Source organism: Neomonachus schauinslandi, chromosome 1 (assembly GCF_002201575.2).
Source record: "Neomonachus schauinslandi chromosome 1, ASM220157v2, whole genome shotgun sequence".
Classification (NCBI taxonomy): Eukaryota; Metazoa; Chordata; class Mammalia; order Carnivora; family Phocidae; genus Neomonachus; species Neomonachus schauinslandi.
Window position 1 is genome coordinate 211385327 of NC_058403.1, and position 21238 is coordinate 211406564.

General features: G+C 56.8%; 3 protein-coding genes across 8 annotated transcripts in view; 2 read left to right on the forward strand and 1 right to left on the reverse strand.

Moving 5' to 3' along the window:
• HDGFL2 (HDGF like 2) overlaps nucleotides 1-368 on the reverse strand; it is a 19452-nt gene extending 19084 nt beyond the window's left edge. For 3 of the 4 annotated variants that reach the window (XM_044916929.1, XM_044916908.1, XM_044916964.1), the window contains exon 1: nucleotides 212-352. In XM_044916929.1, the coding sequence (XP_044772864.1) occupies nucleotides 212-283 (72 nt within the window). In that variant the 5' untranslated portion in view covers nucleotides 284-352. Of the gene's footprint in view, nucleotides 1-211 lie in introns of all 4 variants that reach the window. The other variant, XM_044916891.1, reaches the window with a different exon arrangement.
• Nucleotides 369-8006: 7638 nt separating this feature from the next.
• On the forward strand, nucleotides 8007-8430 carry LOC110593967 (huntingtin-interacting protein K-like). 2 transcript variants are annotated; one of them, XM_044918475.1, is made up of 2 exons: nucleotides 8010-8176; nucleotides 8215-8343. In XM_044918475.1, the coding sequence occupies exons 1-2, from the start codon at nucleotides 8010-8012 to the stop codon at nucleotides 8255-8257; spliced, it is 210 nt and encodes a 69-aa protein (XP_044774410.1). In that variant the 3' UTR covers nucleotides 8258-8343. The 2 variants fall into 2 exon arrangements, with proteins under 2 accessions (XP_044774409.1, XP_044774410.1); XM_044918474.1 differs by having other exon boundaries at nucleotides 8007-8430.
• Nucleotides 8431-9388: 958 nt separating this feature from the next.
• On the forward strand, nucleotides 9389-19878 carry UBXN6 (UBX domain protein 6). 2 transcript variants are annotated; one of them, XM_021705195.2, is made up of 10 exons: nucleotides 9392-9577; nucleotides 12428-12591; nucleotides 12920-12984; nucleotides 13775-13903; nucleotides 16594-16691; nucleotides 17293-17368; nucleotides 18048-18132; nucleotides 18232-18582; nucleotides 18692-18840; nucleotides 19321-19878. In XM_021705195.2, exons 1-10 carry the CDS (start codon nucleotides 9495-9497, stop codon nucleotides 19447-19449), a joined length of 1329 nt encoding a protein of 442 aa, XP_021560870.2. In that variant the 5' UTR covers nucleotides 9392-9494; the 3' UTR covers nucleotides 19450-19878. The 2 variants fall into 2 exon arrangements, with proteins under 2 accessions (XP_021560869.2, XP_021560870.2); XM_021705194.2 differs by having other exon boundaries at nucleotides 9389-9577; nucleotides 18048-18582.
• Nucleotides 19879-21238: the final 1360 nt, after the last annotated feature.

Here is a 21238-nt window from a genome sequence, read left to right on the forward strand (position 1 = left end):
GGGGCCCTCAGACCCGGTGCGGGGTCCCTCAGGCCGCCGGGACCCCCCAGGCCCCCGGGCGGGGGCCCCTCAGGCCCCGGGACCCCCAGACCCCCGTGGTGGGGCCCCCTGGGGTTCGGGGAACCCCCCCGACCCCCGGCGCGCGGGTCCCTCAGGCCCGGGCCCCTACTGCCCCACCCCCCCGCCTGGCCCATCTCCCGCGCGGCCTCACCCGGGCCGGCCAGTGCGGGTAGCCCTTCATCTTGGCGAACACCAAGTCCCCGGGCTTGAAGGCATGCGGCATGCTGGCGGCGGGAGGCCCAGGCCGCAGAAAGCGGCGGCAGCAGCGGCGGCGTCGGCGGCAGCGGCAGCGGCTGCGGCGGCGGCAGCGGGAGGCGAAGCCGGGGGCGGGAGAGAGGCGCCGAGGGGGCGGGGCGACCGCCTGGGCAGAGAGCCGGCGCGTGCTTATTGGACTGCGCGCCCCCGGAAGTCCCGCCCTCCGGCCTTCACGGGCGGGAGACGCCGTCGCTCAGGACCACGTGCGGGGATAGAGGAGCACGGGGACCAATGAGAATAGGGGTTGGAGCTGAGCAAGTTAACGGGATTGGGTAACGGGTAGAGCCAAGGGGCGTGACCCAGAGGCCTAATGGGAGCGGGGCGTAGGTTATGGGAGGTGAAAGGGGAAAGATGGGAGGAGGGAAACGGAGACTTTCAGGGAGTGGTTAGGCGGATCGCCAGGCTTCTTCGGGGCGGGGCCTAGGGCAGAGGGGAGGGCCATGAACCTCCACAGAAGGAGGGCTTTAAGTAGGAGGCAGGCTATTGGCTGCCACCGAAAGAAGGCCTAATCACGTAGGGGGCGGGGCACCGAAGGCGTCCCGCTCCCCGGAGCCGGGGCTGAACAGAGAGCCGCAGGCCATTGGCTACCACTCCAGAAGGCCTCAAGGTAAGGAGCGGGCATTGGCTACAACGGGGGGCGGGGTTTAAGCAGCTCTTCGCCATTGGATAATGTGATAGAGGTTCAACTCAAAATAGGGACGCGCCGTTGCCGGTCCGAGGGGTGGGGCTCGGGGAAGGGGCGGGGCGTGGGGCGTTCTTGGGATAAACAGCCGCAGAGTGCACCGAGGACTCACTTCTTCACTCACGGAAAGGTTTTGAGCACCGGGTGCGGGAGCCGCAAGATACCCGTATGACTGTTCCTTCAAGAAAAATGTGTTTCGCACCCCGTGGCCGAATTCCTTAGCCTCTGTGCCTTAGTCTACCCACCTCTAAAATGGGATTCGTGGGTGCCTGGGTGGCTCAGTTAGTTAAGCGACTGCCTTCAGCTCAGGTCATGATCCTGGAGTCCCGGGATCGAGTCCCACGTCGGGCTCCCTGCTCAGCAGGGAGTCTGCTTCTCCCTCTGACCTTCCCCCTCTCATGTGCTCTCTCTCTCTCTCATTCTTGCTCTCTCAAATAAATAAATAAATAAAATCTTAAAAAAAAAAATAAAATGGGATTCGTAATGGTACCAATCTTAGGGGGGCGTAAAAGTTAAGTGACTTCATCACCCCTAAAGCGCTGTAAACTGTGCCTGGCCATCAGAAATACTGGGAGCACTAGATGCTGTTACCTGCTCTGTTAATTTCGTTCTGAGGAGGACTCTTGGTAGGAACTCGAAGTAAAGGAGCCAGAGTGCTTAAGAAAATGCTGAGTAGTGGGGGAGGGACCAGGAAGGGCTTTCTGGAGGATGTAGTTTAACTGGAGACTCGCAGGGTTAATAGAGATTGGCCAATAGAGTGAAGTGGATACAGAGAGGGCACTCTGGGCGGAGGGGATAGCAAATGCAAACGTCTAAGCTAGAGAGGATGGAGCAAGTGAGTGGGGCAGACAGGTAAGGCTATAGGGGTCCATGGAGGACCAATCCTAGTGCCTTGTGAACATGTGTGAGAAGTTTGGCTTTTACTTTAGCTTCCTGGGAAGACACTGGAGAGATTTGATCACAGGGTACAAAGATAATACTTTAGTCTCAAGATATATCCTTATGCACGTGAAATATAGCTCAAAAAGACTTTTGTTTAAAAGTTAAACATAGGGACGCCTGGGAGGCTCAGACGGTCAAGCGTCTGACTTCAGTTCAGGTCATGATCCTGGGGTTCTGGGATTGAGTCCCTCATCGGGCTCCCTGCTCAGCAGGGAGCCTGCTTCTCCCTCCGCCTCTGCTGCTCCCCCTGCTTGTGGTCTCTTACTTTCTGTCAAATAAATAAATAAAATCTTTAAAAAAAAAAAAAGTTAAACATAGACTTAGCCACATGACCCACCGATTCCATCCCTAGGTATCTACCCAAGGGAAATGAAAACACATTCCCCACAAATATCTGTACACTAATAGTCATCACAGCATGATTCACAACAACCAAAAAGTGGAAAGACCCAAGTGTCCATCAACAGGTGAATGGATAAAACCAATGTGCTATATCCTTACAAGGAACACTATTCAGCAATGAAAAGAAAAGCAGCACCGACACACACTACAACCTGGGTGAGCCTCAAACACACTATACTCAGTGAAATAAGCCAGACAAAAGGTCACATGTTCTCCAACATCATAGGCCATTTGATGGAATGTCCAAAAAAGGCAAATCTTTCAAGACAGAAAGTAGTTGCCTTGAGCTAGGGGTAGGAATCCAGAGTTAAATTTTTTTTAATAAAGATTTTATTTATTTATTCATGAGAGACAGAGAGAGACAGAGAGAGAAGCAGGCTCCCAAGGAGCAGGGAGCCCGATACAGGACTCGATCCCAAGACCCTGGGATCACGACCTGAGCCGAAGGCAGACGCTTAACCATCTGAGCCACCCAGGCGCCCAGGAATCCAGAGTTAAATTTATAATTTCATACAAAGGGGTATGAGGTTTCTTTTTGGGATGATGGAAATGTTCTAGATTGTGGTGATGGTCTTACTACTTTGCAAATATACAATGAAATTCATTGAATTGTATCCTCAAAACAGGTGAAATTTAGGGTATGTAAATTATGTATCAACAAAGCTGTGTCTAAAAATGATTTCCCGGGCTAAGAAGGACTAGAAGGTAGAATTGTCAGATAAAATTCAGAGTGCCCAGTTAAATCAGAATTGCAGATACACAACAAATACCTTTCCAGTATAAGTATGTTCTGTTTGTCTCATGCAATATTTGTGACATGCCTATACTAGAAAATTATTTGTTACACATCCAACAACATGCATGAACCTTGAAGACATTATGCTCAATGAAATAAGCCAGACACAGCAGGACACATCCCGCAGGACCCCACTCCCAGGAGGTCCCCAGAGGAGTCCTGTCCACAGAGACAGAGAGGAGAGGGTGGGAGCCAGGGCTGGGGCAGGGGGTGGGGAGTCCGTGCTTCATGGGGACAGAGTCTCAGTTTGGGGAGATAGAAAGTTCTGGAGAGAGAGGGTGGGGGTGGTTGCAGAACAGTGTGAGTGTGCTTCATGCCACTGAGCTGTGCACTTAAAAATGGTTGAAAGGGTAAATTTTATGTTATGTATATTTTAAAACAGTAGAAATATAATTAATAATAAATATCATCAAATAGAAATACCTGATTCATAGTTCTTTAAAATGGTTAAAATTGTAATTCAATGTTATATAGATACCATTAAAATATTTCTTTATCGGGGCGCCTGGGTGGGTCAGTTGGTTAAGCGACTGCCTTCGGCTCAGGTCATGATCCTGGAGTCCCGGGATCGAGTCCCACATCGGGCTCCCTGCTCGGCGGGGGGTCTGCTTCTCCTCTTCCCTCTCGTGCTCTCTGTCTCTCATTCTCTCTCTCTCAAATAAATAAATAAAATCTTTAAAAAAAAATTTCTTTATCAAAAATTCAGATCTAGGGGCGCCTGGGTGGCTCAGTCGTAAAGCGTCTGCCTTCGGCTCAGGTCATGATCCCAGGGTCCTGGGATCGAGCCCCGCATCGGGCTCCCTGCTTGGCGGAAAGCCTGCTTCTCCCTCTCCCACTCCCCCTGCTTGTATTCCCTCTCTCGCTGTGTCTCTCTCTGTCAAATAAATAAATAAAACCTTAAAAAACAAAATAAAAAATTCAGATCTAAGGGGTGTCCTATATCTTATATTTGCTAAATCACACAGGAGACAAGTGTGGAAGTTGAACAAGGAATGAGGAAAATGGTGAGGAGGGGCCTGAATTAGGTAGGTAGAGAGACTGAGGCCCAGAGGGGGGCACGCCTTGCCTGAGGTCAGACATGGAGTCCAGGGGCTCAAATGTCATGTCTGCAGGTCCCCTTTTCCAAAGCCCTCCTGATTCTGTGCATACATTTCCCCCAGACCTTGAGCCAGGGCAGAAGACCAGACTCCCTGCCCAGACCTCATTGAGCTACATTCAGCAGCTAGGAAATGATGAAGCTTTGATGAAAGCTGGGGACAGCGTGCTCCCAGAAGGTGGGGAGGGACCCCCAAAGTGGCAGGCTGAGGCAGGAGAGGATCCATGTCTTCCTGCCAGACCAGAGGCCAGTGAAGACAATGGTTGAGCAGTTAATCACCACCTGAGGAGGTTACTTCCTATTCCCTAAAGTTACTTCCTGTTCCCTAAGAAATGGGGCCTGGCACGTGGCCAGAACAGGCAAGCTGGCACCACCACTGCCCTCCCAGAACGGCAAGACACAGCCCCCTCTAACCAGGAGGTGGTCTGAGCACCTACTGTGTGCTACAGGCTTGGTCCCCAGTTTACTGCGGGACTACCATGAGGAAATATTTACTACCCACTTAGCCAAGTACAATGATAAGTAACATTTAGGGGCACCAGCCTGGCTCAGTGGGTAGAGCCTGTGATTCTTGAGCTCAGGGTCATGAGTTCAAGCCACACATTGGCTGTAGAGATCACTTAAAAATAAAATCTTTTTTTTTTTTTTAAAGATTTTATTTATTTGACACAGAGAGAGAGACAGCGAGACAGGGAACACAAGCAAGGGGAGTGGGAGAGGGAAAATAAAATAAAAATAAGGGATGCCTGGGTGGCTCAGTCGTTAAGCGTCTGCCTTCAGCTCAGGTCATGATCCCGGGGTCCTGGGATTGAGCCCCACATCGGGCTCCCTGCTCGGCGGGAAGCCTGCTTCTCCCTCTCCCACTCCCCCTGCTTGTGTTCCCTCTCTCGCTGTCTCTCTCTCTGTGTCAAATAAATAAATACAAAATCTAAAATAAATAAATAAATAAAATAAATTCTTCAAAAAATCGGTAACATTTATTGAGCAGCCCATATGTTCCAGGCCACATTATTATTTTTATAACTTTTTTCAAAGGTTTTATGTATTCATTGGAGAGAGAGAGTGAGCAAGAGAGAGAACACTAGCAGGGGTAGGGGCAGAGGGAAAGGGAGAAGCAGACTCTCCTGACGAGCAGGGAACCCGACATAGGGAGCCCCACTCAGGGCTCAATCTCAGGCAGGACCCTGGGATCATGACCTGAGCCGAAAGCAGAAGCTTAACAGACTGAGCCACCCAGGTGCCCATCTTTATAACGTTTTGAATCATTTCCTTAAATGTTTTTTCTTTTTATAAGATTTATTTATTTGAGAGAGGGAGCACAAACAGGGGAGGGGCAGAGGGAGATGGAGAAGCAGACTCCCCGCTGAGCAGGGAGCCTGATGCAGGGCTCCATCCCAAGACCCTGAGATCATGACCTGAGGCAAAGGCAGATGCTTGAGTGACCGAGCCACCCAGGCACCCCCATTATTATTTTTTTTTTTAAGTAACCTCTATCTGCAATGTGGGGCTTGAGCTCACGACTCCGAGACCGAGAGTCGCACACTCCACCAACTGAGCCAGGCAGGTACCCCCAGGCTGCATTATGTAGTATGTTTGTTTGTTTGTTAAGATTTTATTTATTTAGGGTGCCTGGGTGGCTCAGTTGGTTAAAGCAACTGCCTTCGGCTCAGGTCATGATCCTGGAGTCCCGGGATCGAGTCCCGCATCGGGCTCCCTGCTCAGCGAGGAGCCTGCTTCTCCCTCTGACCCTCCCCCCTCTCATGTACTTTCTCTCATTCTCGCTCTCTCAAATAAATAAATAAATCTTTAAAAAAAAAAAAAGATTTTATTTATTTATTTGACAGAGAGAGAGACAGAGAGAGTGAGCACAAGCAGGGGGAGTGGGAGAGGGAGAAGCAGGCCCCCCACCGAGCAGGGAGCCCAACTCGGGTCTCGATCTGGAGGACCCTGGCATCGTGACATGAGCCAAAGGCAGATGCCCAACGACTGAGCCACCCAGGCCCCCTGCATTATGTAGTATGTTATGAACATAGTTAATTTCATTCCCATGTTAGTTATTTGTCATCCCTGCTTCCCAGATGGGGAAACCGAGGCAGTGGGGTAGCACTGGGGGTTTGGAACCCCCCCTTCCCCGCCAAGTGTTGGATTCTACTTACCCAAGAGCTTCTCCCCACCTGAGCTGTAAGAGTAACATATTCATCTGTTCCGGCCCGCTCAGTGCCAGGGTAAGTTCCAGTTCTCCTAGCCCAGCCTCCTGCACTCTCACCCGGGGGGTGGGAGGTGGGAGGATGGGGATGCAGAATCATAGCCCACTCAAGACCTATGCCTCAGAATGTACATTTAAACAAGCTCTCCATGGGACTCCAGTGTGCATTATGATTTGAGAAGCACCTCACTGAAGTGTCATTAGATCTGCTGGTCCTGGGTTTGAATCTTCTCTCTGCAAGCTGTGGGGATATGGACAAGTGTGTTTGGAACTTTACAACCTCCCCTGTCAATTGGTGAGAAACATCAGTACTTATCCTTAGGGTCGTACAGCCTAGGGGTTGCTTTCCTTATCTATTGTTTAGGAAACAAATTGCCACGAACTTGGTGGCTTAAAATAATGCAAATTTATTTTTACCATTTTGGAGGTCAGAAGTCCAAAATGAGTCTCACTGAGCTAAAATCCATGTGTTGGCCAAATTGTGCTCCTTCTGGAGGCTCTAGGGGAGAAACCGTTTCCTTGCCTTTTCCAGCTTCTAGAAGCTGCCTCCATTCCTTGGCTCCAGGGCTCCTTCCTCCATCTGAAGACATTTTCCCAAAGAAAACATAGATGGCCAACAGGTACCTGAAAAAGTGATCAACTAATTATTAGGAAAATGTAAATCGAAACCACAAAAATATCATCTGATACCTGTTAAAATTGCTATTATTAAAAAGACAAGAAACAAGTGTTGTGAGGATGTATGTGGAGAAATAGGAACGCTCATGTACTGTTGGTGGGAATGTAAATTGGTATATAGCCCCTGTGGAAAACAGTGTAAAGGTCCCTCAAAAGATTAAAAATAAAAGTACCAGGGGCGCCTGGGTGGCTCAGTTGGTTTAGTGTCTGACTCTTGGTTTCGGCTCAGGGCATGATCTCAGGATTGTGGGATGGAGCCCTGAGTTGGCTCCAAGTTTGGCACAGAGTCTGCTCATCCCTCTCTCATCCTCTGTCAAATAAATAAATAAATAAATAAATAAATAAATAAATAAAATCTTTTAAAAATTAAAAAAAAAATAGAAGTATTGTAACCCAACAATTACACTTCTGAGTATCTGAAGAAAACAAAAACACTAATTGGAAAAGGTATGTGCAACCCCCATGTTCATTGCAGCACGATTCACAATGGCCATCTATGGAAACAACCCAAGTTCCCACCGAAGGATGAATGGATAAAGAAGAGGTGGTATGGATATACAATGAAATATTACTCTGCCAAAAAAGAATGAAATCTTGCCACTTGTGACAACATGGACCGACCTCAAGAGCATTAAGTGAAACAAGTCAGGCAGAGAAAAGCAAACAGTGTAGGATCTCTCTTATATGTGGAATCTAAACAAAGTTAAGAAGAAACACGAAGAACCCCCCCCAAGCTTATAGATAAGGAGAGCCCATGATGGGTTGCCTGAGGCAGGGGGCTGGGAAAAATGGATGAAAGAGGTCAAAAGAGAAAACAAAACAAAACCCAGATGAACCGAAGCTACCACCGTGCCTTTTCTCACTCCTAAAAAAGTAACTGTAGGGGATCGATATGGCTACCGAAGGGGATGTGGAGCTGGAGTTGGAGACTGAGACCAGCGGCCCGGAGCGGCCTCCCGAGAAGCCACGGAAGCATGACAGCGGTGCGGCGGACCTGGAGAGAGTCACCGACTACGCAGAGGAGAAGGAGATCCAGAGTTCCAATCTGGAGACGGTCATGTCCGTGATTGGAGACAGACGGTCCCGGGAGCAGAAAGCCAAACAGGAGCGGGAGAAGGAACTGGCCAAAGTCACCATTAAGAAGGAAGATCTGGAGCTGATAATGACAGAGATGGAGATCTCAAGAGCAGCAGCAGAACGGAGCTTGAGGGAACACATGGGCAACGTGGTAGAGGCTCTTATTGCCCTAACCAACTGATTTGTGCTTTCTCAGACCCACTCACTGGATTATTTTATTTCAATAAAGATGTAGCCTTTTTAAAAAAAAAAAAGTAACTGTAGTTCCTTCATATTATATGATGCCCAGACACATCAGCATTTCCCCCGTGGTCTCAAAAATGGCCCCCCCTTTCCTGCACCTGCCCCCCTTAAGTGATGCTGCAATCTGTCCCCACCCGCCCTCCCTTGGTCCCAACGTCCACCATTTCTCTCTAGCACTTAACACCATCTGCTCTGCCACAGACTTTACTTATCGCGTTGTCTGTCTTCCCAACCCCATCCAAAACACCATGAGGTCTGCAAGGTCAGGGAATTTGTGTCTTCTTCCCTGCTGGTACAGAGCCGACTCTCAGATATGAACAGAGCAAGCCATTATAACGTCTGACATTTATTGAAAGCTTTGTGACGGCATCGTGACCTTTACAATGGGGTCCTACGAGGTGGGTGCCAGTCTTCTCCCCACTTCACAGGAAACCAAAGCTCTGCAAGGTTAGTTTGGGCTGCACCGGATTCTTCCCTAAATCCTGTGAAGGCCCTCAGGATGACGTTAAGGCTCCTTGGCCCAAGCCCCGTGGGGATGCGCCACCGTGGGTCCCCAGGTCCTCGCTCGTGCGCCCTCTCCCACGTCCCCCAGCACGTGTGTCCGAGAGAACCACTGGCGCCGGGCACGGGGACGGTCGCTACGGCCCTGAACGCCCCCACACTGAACTGCGCGGGGAAGCCAGGGAAGGCTCTCGCGCAGGGACAAGGTCAGGACCAAGTTCGGTGGGCCGGTCCCGCCCTATCCGTTCGTTCATCGCTTCGGGGAACGCGGCGCAGCCTGCAGCGGGAAGCGCGCTCGTCGCCCCTGGCAACGGAGTCCGGAAAAAGCACCGAGACGCTGCCCGAGGGTGCAGAGCAGCCGCCGCGGGCCAGCGAGGCGCCGAGAGCTAGAGAGGCACCCCCGGCCGATTGTCACGTGGGAGACATCCTGAAGGCGGGACTTCCGGGGAACGAGGTATTTACTTTCCGGTTGTTGGCTCCTGCAGGCCCCACCCCGACTGGGCCCTGCGCCCCCCCCCGCCCCCCGCGGCCCCCAGCCGCCGGGCCCGCCGCCACCATGAAGAAATTCTTCCAGGAGATCAAAGCTGACATCAAGTTCAAGAGCGCGGGACCTGGTCAGAAGCTCACGGAGTCCGTGGGGTGTGTGACCGGCGCTGAGGCTTGAGATCCGAGAGCAAGGACGGGACAGGGAGACCAGAGAGGGCTAGGGGCGGGGAGGGGCGTCCGAGCGTCTGGGGGTGGGGAGCGATCTCTGGGGGGCGGGGCACGGGGGGACGTGGGTGGGAGAAGGGGGAGGGGTAGCCTCCGGGGGTGGGGCGGGGGGCGGCCGAGGCCCGGGGGGCGGGGCTGGAGGCGGGAGCAATGGGGCGGGGTGCAGAGAGGTGCGGGTCAGTGGAGAAACCGTAGGGGAACATGTGGACTGGAAAGGGGCCCGAAGGGGCGTCGCCTAGATTTGGAGGAATCTAGGTGTTCAGAGATTGCACACAAAGCCGGAAGAAGCAAGTACAGCTGGGGTCGTAAAGAGTGGGGAGGCTTAGCATCCATGGCGGTGGGGGTCTGGGCCCTGGTTCTGGAGCGTGAGGGAGGACGGGGTAAGTGAGGTTAAGGCCAGGGAGACTGACGCGGTGTCAGGACAGGTCTCGGTGAATTGGGGGCGCGGGTGTCGGAGCGGCTTAGGAAGGTCTGGGAGGGAAATGGAGGCAGGGTGGTGGTGGAGGTCGGGAGCTGGAGGCATCTGTGACAGGGAGGAGATGGGGACCTTGTGGGCGAAGGTTGAGTCAGAAGGGAGGTCCTGAGGGCGACCGGGGAAGAGAGGGTAGAAGACGGAAGGCCAGTGGAGTGCACATCCAGGCCACTGTGGATCATCTGGGGAGGACTTGGAGAAGAGAAGGGCCAGGGGCAAGTCTGGAGACTCAGTGGGGAGGAGTGTGAAGAGCTGGAGCAGGGGAGGACGAGAGACGGAGGGCTCTGGTGGGCTGGGAAGAGCAAAGGAAGTGCAGAGGGCGCAGGGGCTTTGGGGACTGAGTGCGGTCTAGGAAGGGGAGTGGCTGAAGAAAGATGTCAGTCCTGGGTGGCATCTGTAAGGAATAACGGAAGGGTTTGTGAAGAGGTGGGCAGTGAAGGGTAGGCAGGGAGGCAGCAGGAAGGGAATCATGAGGCAGCGGGGGTGGGTGAGGGAGAGTGGGTACATGACATCAGGGCATCTGTCATGGGGATTGGGGGTTCCTGGGAGTGGGACAAAGGAAGCCCACTAGGGCCAAGTTCCTGAGTCAGGAAGGGAAGCCCAGTAGACCGAATCAGGTCCTGGGAGCCTGAGAGAGGAGGGCAGCTTAAGAAAGGGCCAGGGAGAAGGGGTGGACCAGACAAGGGGGTCCATTCATTTGTTCGACAAGTAGTGGGCAGAGGTGGGGGCTGGTGCAGCTGGGACTGAGTGTGACAGGAAGGAGGTGGGGGCCGTGTGGGTGACGGCTGTGTCAGACAAGAGGCCTGGGAGGAGAAAAGAGGGAAGTCGCGTGAAGAGGCTTCTGTGACATGCTTGGGGCAAGACTGGGGGTTCAGGGTGTGTGACAAGTGCTGTCATGGGTAAGAGAAGGTCTCTGCTGTCTCGGGGCTCCGCGTCCGTTGGGGAGATATGGACAGATAAACCGGCACACGTGTGGTGAGAGATCAGGTGGTACTCGGGCCCGTGAAGAAAAATACGCTGGGTCAGGAGATAGCAAGTGATTTGGGGGACTGTTAGGGCATCCCGGAATCCCTCAGTGGGAAGGAGACAAATGAGCTGAGAGCCGGAGGAGGTGAAGTTCAGCCATGTGAAATTCAATCTTCACACACACACACACACACACACACACACTCACTCACTCACTCTGAAGCAGCCCAACCACTCCCAGACCTTTCCTCATCCCACATGCAGACAGAACATTCTGGGCAGAAAGTGCAGAAAGCGCAAAGGCCCTGCGGTAGGAGCCAGTTGGGCCTGTGGGAACAACAGCAGGAAAGCAGTGTAGATCGAGAGGTGTGAAGGGCCTACGGGCCGGGGAGGCTTTAGGACTGTGTTGTGTGTGTGGTGGAAGGGCTTGGTGTAGGAGGGACAAACTTTGGCTTAGGTTTTAGAAGGATCCCTGTGGCTGCCCAGTGGAGCCTTCAAGAGTAAGGTGTCTTGAAAACAGGTGTTTTTATAGAACTAAATGTCACATGGGGCTAGGGTGGGGCTACGTGATCCATCTTTTCTTCAACGTGAGGTTGTCGGCTGTGGGCATAGGGGCAGGGATGGGCAGGAAGCAGGTCCCAGAGGCCTTGGGCCACGAAAAGCCTGTGTATCTGAGCAGAGCAGGAGGAATGAGGCCGCGAACCCAGAGCCTTGGCTGCTCAGAAAGTCCTGGAGTCGGGAGAGGGTCTTGAAGGAAGGAGGCAAGGCAAGTGAATCAGAGCAGGGTGTGAGGAAGGACTTCTCCGCAGGGGAAGGCCAGGTCACTTCTGTGCCGTGTAGATCCGGGAGCATGCATCCCGTGCTCGTTTCCCCAGGTGGAGGCAAGCGCAAACCCAGCACCTGCGGTGTGACCTGGCGTACTGCCGGGCAAACTGTAGGTGCTCCCTGAAGGAAGCTTCGGGGCCTGGCTGCCGTAGATTGGCAGGGTTGATCTTGCTCAGGGGAGGGACGGAGGAGAGGAGTGACGCCTTCGAGTCTGCTCGGTTCCTGAAGGCAATGGGTGCCTTCTCACTGCTGTGCTCTGGCGGGCCTGCCATTACCCCCGTTTAGCCTCCATGACCCTGAGGCCCAGGCCCATGCAGGACTTGCCCCCGGGCGCAGAGCTGGGAGCAGACTGGCCATCTGCCCCCAGGGGCTCTTCTGTGTTAGAACCATCTAGTGGCTGCAGGTGGCCCCTGGGAAAGAGGGACGGGTCTGTCTGATGGGGCAGAAGTGGGAGAGGGACAGAGGCTCTTCTGTCTGACCCCGTGTCACCTCACTTTTCCTCTGCTTCTCCCCAGGGAGAGGGCCCCCAAAGAAAAACCCAACCAGCCAGCACTGCGGCAACCCCGCCAGGGACCCACTGATGAGGCCCAGATGGCGGCCGCGGCAGCCCTGGCCCGGCTTGAACAAAAGCAGCCAAGGGCCCGGGGCCCCACGTCGCAGGAGTCCATCCGGAACCAGGGTGAGCGAGGCCTGTGCTTGGCCCTGGATAGAAATAGTTACGTGACCAGCAACTTTGGGGGCTTTAAAGTCTCACGTCGTTGGGGTGGAGGGGAGTGCAAGGTGGAAAGGTGCAAGGGTGCTGGGGTCTGGGAGGCTGAGGAGGGGAGAAGGGAGCCGAGACAGGGGTCATCAGGCCATCAGGGGAAGCCTAGGGGCAGGGGGGAGGTGGCTCAGGCAGGGGGGCCTGAGCAGGGGAAGGACTCGAACTTGACCCACTCCGGTCTCGGGGGTGTGTGCCTGGGGCCAGAGCAGGGCCTACAACCTGCCCATCTCTGCCCTGTCTCCAGTGAGAAAGGAACTTCGAGCTGAAGCGACTGTCAGCGCGAGCACAGAGGCCCCAGGGACCAACACGGTAACGACATCTGCGTGGCAGTGGGACACCCGAGGGGCGTCCGGAGCAGGGAGCTGGTTCTCGCCCGCATTGGTCTAATTGGCCATTTTCTCCTCACCAGCCGGGTGCCCAGCGCTGGGCTGGAAGCACATGATGCTGGGGTGGGGGACACAGAGGAGATGTCAGGGTGAATAGAGGTCATGTCTGGCCTTGTGCACAAAGGCAGTTGAGGGGAACCCCGCCTGGAACAGTGGAGGCAGGTTGTGGTTGAAGGTGGGGTTGACTGTGACCTTCACACTCAACTCCTGCCCTCAGCTGTTTTCTGGGGAGGTGGGAGGGCTGTCCGGAGACTGGTGTCATCATGGAGGCCTTGCTAGGGGAGGTGGGCTTTAAAGGAGAGCTTGGCAGAAATGGTGTTCTGAGCAGCCTGACCCTCGAGGTCTCACTGCGTTTTAGAATGGAAGAGGCTCTAGACGGTGCCTAGGGACGGAGGTCCAGAGAGCGGTCTGGACTCATCTAGGGCGCAGTGACTCCTGACTCGCCCACCATGGCCTCCTCCTCACGAGATCAGGGAACCCTGGGTGGCCCTGGAACAGCAGGCGCCACTGAGCGTTCGCCCCGCGTCCAAAGCCGCCACACACTTTGTGTTCCCGTCGTTTAGTTGTGAGCTGGCCCCGCAGAGCCGTTTTACAGAGCGGAAGGCGGCTGGGGGGCGCTCCGGTGCGGGGCCAGGGCGTCCCAGCGCTAACAAGCAGAGGGGGCGGCGTCGGGACCAGGGGGCTCAGCCGCCTGCACCCCCACCCCCCCCCAGGTGCCGGAGGCCAAAGAGGAAGGCTCAGCCCATCTGGCGGTGCCCAGCGTGTGCTTCACGTGCCCGCTCACCGGGGCCACGCTCAGGAAGGACCAGCGGGACGCCCACATCAAAGAGGCCATTCTTTCGGTGAGTGGCAGCCCCGTGTCCCGTCCCCCCGCCCCCTGGGTCCTGAGGCCAGAGCTGCTCCAGAGAGCTGGGCGGCATGGGTCCTCGGTGACACCTCTGCCTGCGTGGACGGCGTCCGCTTTCGTCTTTCTGAAGAGGCAGTGCGTTTGTGGGGAACGAAATTCAAATGCACCAGGGTGGGTGGAGAAAAGCCACCCTTTCTGGAGGCGTCCACTCTAAGTGGTTTCGGGCCCTTTCCAGAGAGAGGTTCCAAATAGGTACAGCTGTCGAGCCCCCGAACGCAGGGTCCGAGCTTCCTGTCCCCGGTGTAACGAACTCTGACGAAGCTGGTGGCTTCAAACGGCTTCAGACGGCAGCTGCCCTCCCGCCAGGCTGTTGCCCGGCCCCCAGCCCCCACCATTCCTTCCCGCTTCTGGAAGCTAGGAGCGTGCCTCCGGTCCGACTGGGCTGAAATCAAGGAGGCAGCGGGCCGGAGTTCCTTCTGGACACTCCAGGGGAGAATGCGGCCCGGCCTTGTCCGGCTTCCAGGCTGTCCCCGGTGTCTCTGTCCCTCCCCACAGCCCGCGCACCAGGCCCCGGCCTTTCTCAGGCCGCCTCTCTCCTCTCTTCCCCTTGAAGGGACCTCAACATTACGCTTCACCCACCAGGATAATCCAGGCTAATCTCCCTATTTTAAGGCCTGCTGATGAGCAGCCTTAACTCCCATCTGCCTCCTTGCTGCCCCCCTCCCGTGTTAACTGAACGTATTCGCAAGACCAGGGGTGAGCACGAGGGCATCTGTTGCGCGTTACCCCGAGTTCCCAGGTGTTAACGTTATTCCCCATCTGCTCCCTCACCCCTTTCTAGTTTTTTCTGAACCATCTGAGAGAAAGTTTTGCGTTGTTAACAATTTCACCATAAGTCCCGTAGCCGTTTAGCCAGCTCCTTGCTGAGGAGCGTGCTGGGAGTGCGTCTTTTACTGGTGGGAACGGGGGGGAATAACGTTAACACCTGGGAACCTGTTGCGCGTTACCCCGAGTTCCCAGGTGTTAACGTTACTCGGGATGTGCGGGCGGTGGTGCCCGGGGGGGGGGGAGCGCTGGGTGGACGCGTGTGTGCGGCGTGGGCAGAGCGGCGGCTGCTGTACCTCCGGGGGTTCGCGCTCCACCGCATCACGGTGCCCACACCGTCCCTGTGGGTGTGCAGACTCTTCGTCTTCCCTCGAATTGATAGGTGGAAATATCTCGAGATAGTTTTATCGTGCATTTCCTTCATTTGGGTTCAGATTGGCCGTGTTTTCCTATGAGAATGCATCCTTTGTTCATTTTTCTGTTGGGCGGTGGGGCTACTTATGTATGTATGTATGTATGTGTGTGTGTGTGTGTATGTTTTAGGGAGGCTCCATGCCCGGGGCGCCTGGGCGGCTCAGTCGGTTAAGCATCTGCCTTCGGCTCAGATACATGATCCCGGGGTCCTGGGATGGAGCCCCACATCAGGCTCCCTGCTCAGCGGAGAGTCTGCTGCTCCCTCTCCCTCTGTGTGCGCCCTCTCTCTCTTAAAAAAAAAAAAGCTCCATGCCCGGCGTAGAGCCCAGTGCGGGCGATCCCACAACCCTGACATCAAGACCTGAACTGAGACCAAGAATTGGATGCTTAACCGACTGAGCCCCCCAGGTGACCCTGGACTTTTTCTGAAGTTGATTTGTAGGCACTGTTTGCATATTAGGGAAATTGGTCTTTTGCCTATAATGTGAATTGTGAATATTTTCCCCTAGTTTTTTACTTTTGGTTTGTGCTCATGGTCGCTTTGCCACGTAGAGGTTTTTGATCTTTATGATTAAATGTGTTGATCCTATGGCTTCTGGGTTTTGTGGCACACTTAGAAAGGCCTTCCCCACTTTGGAATTAAAATGATTTTTCCATGGTTTTTCTAGTGCTTTTCTGTTTTGCGTTTTGTAATTTAACGTCTAAAACTTTGATCCATAAAAACCACCTCGATCCGACTAGAAGCTCTCACCCTGTAGAGCATGAGGCATGAAGCCAGTGCTATTTTTTCCCTGATAGCTACCCACCTTCTCCTCCCCCAACACCCCCTTTTATTGAAAACACCTGCTTCTTGGTCATAGCTGTGAGGTCTGCTTTTGTAACAAAGCACATTCCTGTATGGATTTGGGTCTTTTCTGGACGTTCTGCTCCTTTGTCCCTTGTCTGCTCTCGGGCCCTGGTCCTGATTTAAACGTGGCCAAGGGTCTCCTGGAAACACTTAAGAGCAGCCTTTAGGGCAGCAGCTCTTCCTTGGGGGGCTGTGGTGGTTCCCGAGGAGGCTGGCAGGGCACTCAGGCCTGGCCTGGCCTGGCCGCGTCCTGAGAACACGCCCCCTCTGGCTGTGTGTGCGCCTCTCCTCTGCACACTGCTTTCTCTGCTGGGCCATGTCTGTGTCCCCCTCTCTGTCCCACCCTGGCAACTAAACTGGGAAACAGGGCATCGTCTGGTGTGTGATGCCCCCTCTTGCCTAGAGGTGAGGGCAGGATGAGGCCCAGGCCACTGAAGGGCTCTCTCCTTTTCCTCTGCTGAGAACGCACAGTTGAGTGTGTTTCAGGGCAACACTCCTGGCCTGCCAGGGGACCATTATCACCGACGTCACCTGAGTAGTGAGACTGGGCTGCTGGGGGGAGGGAGGGGTGGCTGATGCATTTCCCTCCCTCCTCCCAGCACTTCTCCACTGACCCTGTGGCTGCCTCCATCATGAAGATCCACACGTTCAACAGAGACCGGGACAGGGTGAAGCTGGGCGTGGACACCATTGCCAAGTGAGCGGGCAGCTGCCCTCCCACCAGAGTGTCGCCCCCCCCCAACCCCCACCACAACCTGCTGGGGGAGTCTGGAAGGAACACAGCGCTGGGAGTGCAGCCAGGCCCCCCCTGCGCTGAGCCCTCAGAAAAGGGGCTTGGCTTCTCTGGTCCTCAGTTTACCTGTCTGTAAAATGAAGGGGTTTACCATATCAGGGGGTCCCAAGCCTGGCTTTCCTTTGGGATCATCAGAGGAATGTGTGAAGGAGGCAGGGTGCCACCCCACTCCCCTCCTCTGTTCGAACAGGCCTGGGGGAGGAAGGATGCCAGGAAGTCCATGCAGCTCACGAGCTGCTGGGGACCCAGAGGCTTTAGTGGCCCATTCTGGCTCTCTCTGCTGCACCCCACTGCTGTGTGTGTTGGTGCCCTCAGGGGAGGCAGGACCAAGGAGGAGGCCCGGGGTCGGTCCCCCAGTGGGCTGTGTCAGGGGCAGCAGTGGGGGCTGTCAGCACCCCGGGCTGGGCTTCGTGGGGCGGCCAAGGTGCGATGGTGCCCCTCTGGGGTCACTGTCACCACAAGGCCAGGTGGGACCCTTCAGCTGCTGCTCCCTGTTCCACCCCAGGTACCTGGACAACATCTGCCTGCACCCCGAGGAGGAGAAGTACAGGAAGATCAAGCTGCAGAACAGAGTGTTCCAGGTGAGGCTGCCCCGGGCGGCCAGCGTGGCCGGGCCCTGCGCATGCACGCACGCACATGCACGCACGGCGCCCCGGCCCGTGGGGGCCACGGTCAGGCAGCTGGAGGGCTTCTCCGGGGCTGGCGGCCGACAGGGACCCGGGGCTTTGTGAACACAGGTGGTGCGTAACGTGGACTCTGTCTGCTCTGCGCACCACCCCCAGCGGGTTTTGACTTTAACCTGAATGCTTCGGGAAGCCGTCGGCACTGGTGCGATTTCTCCCATAAATGCAGACTTGGGGTTTCTGTGGAGAAACCTGAGGGTCCCGCCACCATGGCCCGTGTTCGCTGTGCCGCTCACAGGGCGCCTGCTGTCCCCTGGTGGCCGTGGCCGCCGCCTGCCCCCTTCCTGCCCCCAGCACCACACGCAGCCGGTCTCCCCCACCTCTGGACCCTCCTGTTGTCCTTTGGCAGTTCAGCCGCCTCCCTCGCCTGCTTGGTGACCTCCGCGGGCCGCTGCTGGACGCCCTGCAGCCTGTGTTGGGGCGAGCATGCTCCGCTCTGGGGACGGCTTCAGCGGGTTCACCTCGTTAGCAGTTGCTCTAACACCAGGGGACTCCGAGCCGGGCAGGGTGGTCAGCGAGGCTAGTGGCCTCCCAGAGACCCTAGGGCCTCGTGTGACCTCTGGCTCCACTCCCTCAGGAGCGCATTAACTGCCTGGAAGGGACCCATGAGTTTTTCGAGGCCATTGGTTTCCAGAAGGCGCTGCTTCCGGTTCCTGATCAGGGTAAGGGAGGTAGAGCAGGGTCTTGGCTGTGCTGGGAGGAGGGCAGCAGGGTGGGGGGCTCTCCCCGCGGCAGCAGAGTGACCCCTGTGCGCGCTCCAGAGGGCCCCGAGGAGTTCTACGTGCTGAGCGAGGCCGCCCTGGCCCAGCCGCAGAGCTTGCAGAGGCACAGGGAGCAGCTGCTGGTCGCCGAGCCCGTGCGGGCCACCCTGGCCCGCCAGCGCCGGGTCTTCCGGCCCTCGCCCATGGCCTCCCAGTTTGACCTGCCCGGGGACTTCTTCAACCTCACGGCGGAGGAGATCAAGCGGGAACAGAAGCTCAGGTCCGAGGCCGTGGAGCGGCTGAGCATGCTGCGGACGAAGGCCATGCGGGAGCGGGAGGAGCAGAGAGAGATGCGCAAGTACACGTACACGCTGCTGCGCGTCCGCCTCCCCGACGGCTGCCTCCTCCAGGGTGGGTGCCCGCGGCGCCGGCGCTGTGGCGGGAGGGGGGGTGGGCCCTGGGGTGCTCCCCGGGGGTGCTCCTGTGGGCCGCAGCCCCACTGACTGTCCCGCCCACCCAGGGACCTTCTACGCCCGGGAGCGGGTGGCTGCCCTGTACGCGTTCGTCCGGGAGGCCTTGCAGAGCGACTGGCTGCCTTTCGACCTGCTGGCCTCGGGGGGGCAGAGGTTGTCGGAGGACGAGAGCCTGGCCTTCAACGAGTGCGGGCTGGTGAGTGACGGGCTCCCTGCCTGGGGCTGGGGGTGGCGGGGAAGCGTCTCTGGGTTTCCCTGCCCGGCACAAACTCCCCGAGAGGGCGGCCGGGGCCCTGGGTTCAAGTCCCACCTTCCCATGTACATGCGGCATGCCCCCAAGTGCCGTGTCTCTGCCTCGGTTTCCCACCTAGAGAGTGGGAACATGGCAGGTGTGTTAGAGTTCTCTGAGGAGCAGAACCAAGGCAGATGGATGGGAGAGGAGGGCCTCACTGGGGCTGGCGAGGGGTGGTCAGACCCTCCCTCGGGCAGACTGGAGGGACGGCCGCTGGCTGGGGTGTTCGCCGGCCCGCGGGAATGGGCCGATAGTGGTGGGTGCGCTCACTGGCGGGGAGCTGCCCGGGGCGAGGGTGGCCCCGGTTCCAGCACCAGGGAACGAGCGTGAAGTCTCCATCACGTAAAGGCCGGAGTGGGGCTGAGGCTTCTCGCCCCACCGCAGGTGCCCTCGGCCCTCCTGACCTTCTCGTGGGATGCAGCCGTGCTAGCGGACATCAGGGCCGCCGGGGCCGAACCGGACTCGTCTATTCTGAAACCTGAGCTCCTGGCGGCCATCGAGAAGCTCTCGTGAAATAAAAGCAGGGTCGGCTTTAGCCCGCGTGGGTTTGTCTCATGCTCTCCTGCTTCCTCCACCACTACCCCCCACGCTGTCTCCTCCCTCCCGGGGTCCCCCGCTCCTCTGGAACTGCCTGCCCTGGCCCACAGAGCACTGCGGGCATAGGGAGGAGCGCTGGTTGGCTGCGACGTGTGCCTGGGACGGCCACCCGGAGAGGGCGCTCGGGAGGCAGCCGCCGTACCTGTTCACGGAGCCCCTGGGCAGGAGAGTAGGCCTGCGGCATGGGCCCAGTCCCTGCGGGCTGTGGCCCAGATGGCCGCGGCTGGCCCTAACACCGAGCCACGGGGTTGCTGGGGACAGCGGCAGTGGGAGATGCAGGGCCTGTCAGGACACGGTTCTGTGATTACTGAGTTACGAACCTGAATAAACGACATCGGACCAGGATCCTGGTGCTGAGTTGAAGCTGTGCCATGCAGGGTAGGGGCGATGGCCGCAGGGCTGCGGGCACAGGAGGCCCGTGTGGCTCCCGGGGGGTGGGGCCGGGTGAGCACCTGCTGAGGGTGGGCCTCCCAGAGAGCTCTTTTCTTACTGTGGGGGGGGGCGCAGAACAAGGTCCCCACAGATGGCCCATCCTCAGCCCCGGTCCCCGTGGTGGCTACTTTATAGGACTAAAGGGGCTGAGCCTGTGATGGGTGATACCCAGATGGGGAATGTCCTGGGTAGGCAGGTGGGCGCAGTGTAACACCTGGAAGGAGGTGGAAGGAGGCAGAAGGTGCCAAGCTGCAGGGGTCAAAGGTGGAGGAGGGGCCACGAGTCCACATGGGCGCCTCTGGAAGCTGCAAAAGGCAGGCAGGTGGTCCCCCCTCCAGGGCTTCCGGAAGGAACTGGCCCTGCCCACACCTTGGTTTCTAACCCACGAGGCCCATGTCAGACTTTTGATTCCCAGAACCGTAAAAACAAGTTTGGTTTTAAGCCAAGTGCGCGGTGGTGTGTTTCCGCAGCCACAGGGAGTGAGTAACAGGGAAGCCGAGCCTGGAGCACGGGAGGCACTGGCCCTTGACCGCTCATCTGGACTGTCCCCGCCTCTCCCCCCAGGCCAGCCCCTCCCAGACCCTCTCTTCCGGCGCAGAGGCCTGTGCTGGCTGGTCCTCCGGCCACCGCCAGCTTGGTGGACAGACTTGAAGCTTTGAGCCCCAAATGTGATTTCAAAACCAAAAATGCCTTGTACCCCCCCCAGCCAGCAAGTAGCCCCACACACACTTTTTCTTCCCACCTGGGCCGCCAGCTGCTCTGTTCCCACACAGGGCAAGACCGGGGCCTGTCCTCTGCTGCCCCGTCTCGGTCCCCACCCCGCCCAACTGTGACTTGGCGTTGACTGCACGTTGTCAGGTGGCCAACTAAAACGGGTTGCAGGGGACCCGGCCGGCTGAGGTAGCCCCGTCCGCAGATGCAGCACACACACCTGTATTCGGACGCAGCTGCACCCCGCCTTCTGCGGGGAGTCCTGGCCTTCGAGTGCCCTGAGGGTGGGGTGGGGTCACCGGGTCTTGGCCGAATCCAGTGGATGCTGAACGCTCCGGGGGGGGGGGGGCACGGCAGGAACAAAAAGAACTCGACAGAGGGACCAGGCGTCCAGGTTAAATGGAGTCCATGAGCTCCGCCAAAATCTCAGTGCCCCCAGGCCTCTGATGTGCTCTGATCCCTCTGTGGGGCTGCTCACAGCCCCAGCACGGCTGCTCCAGGGCACAGGGGCCCGCAGCCGTCTGCGCATCCTTCCCCAGGTGTGACCCGACCCCGGCATCCA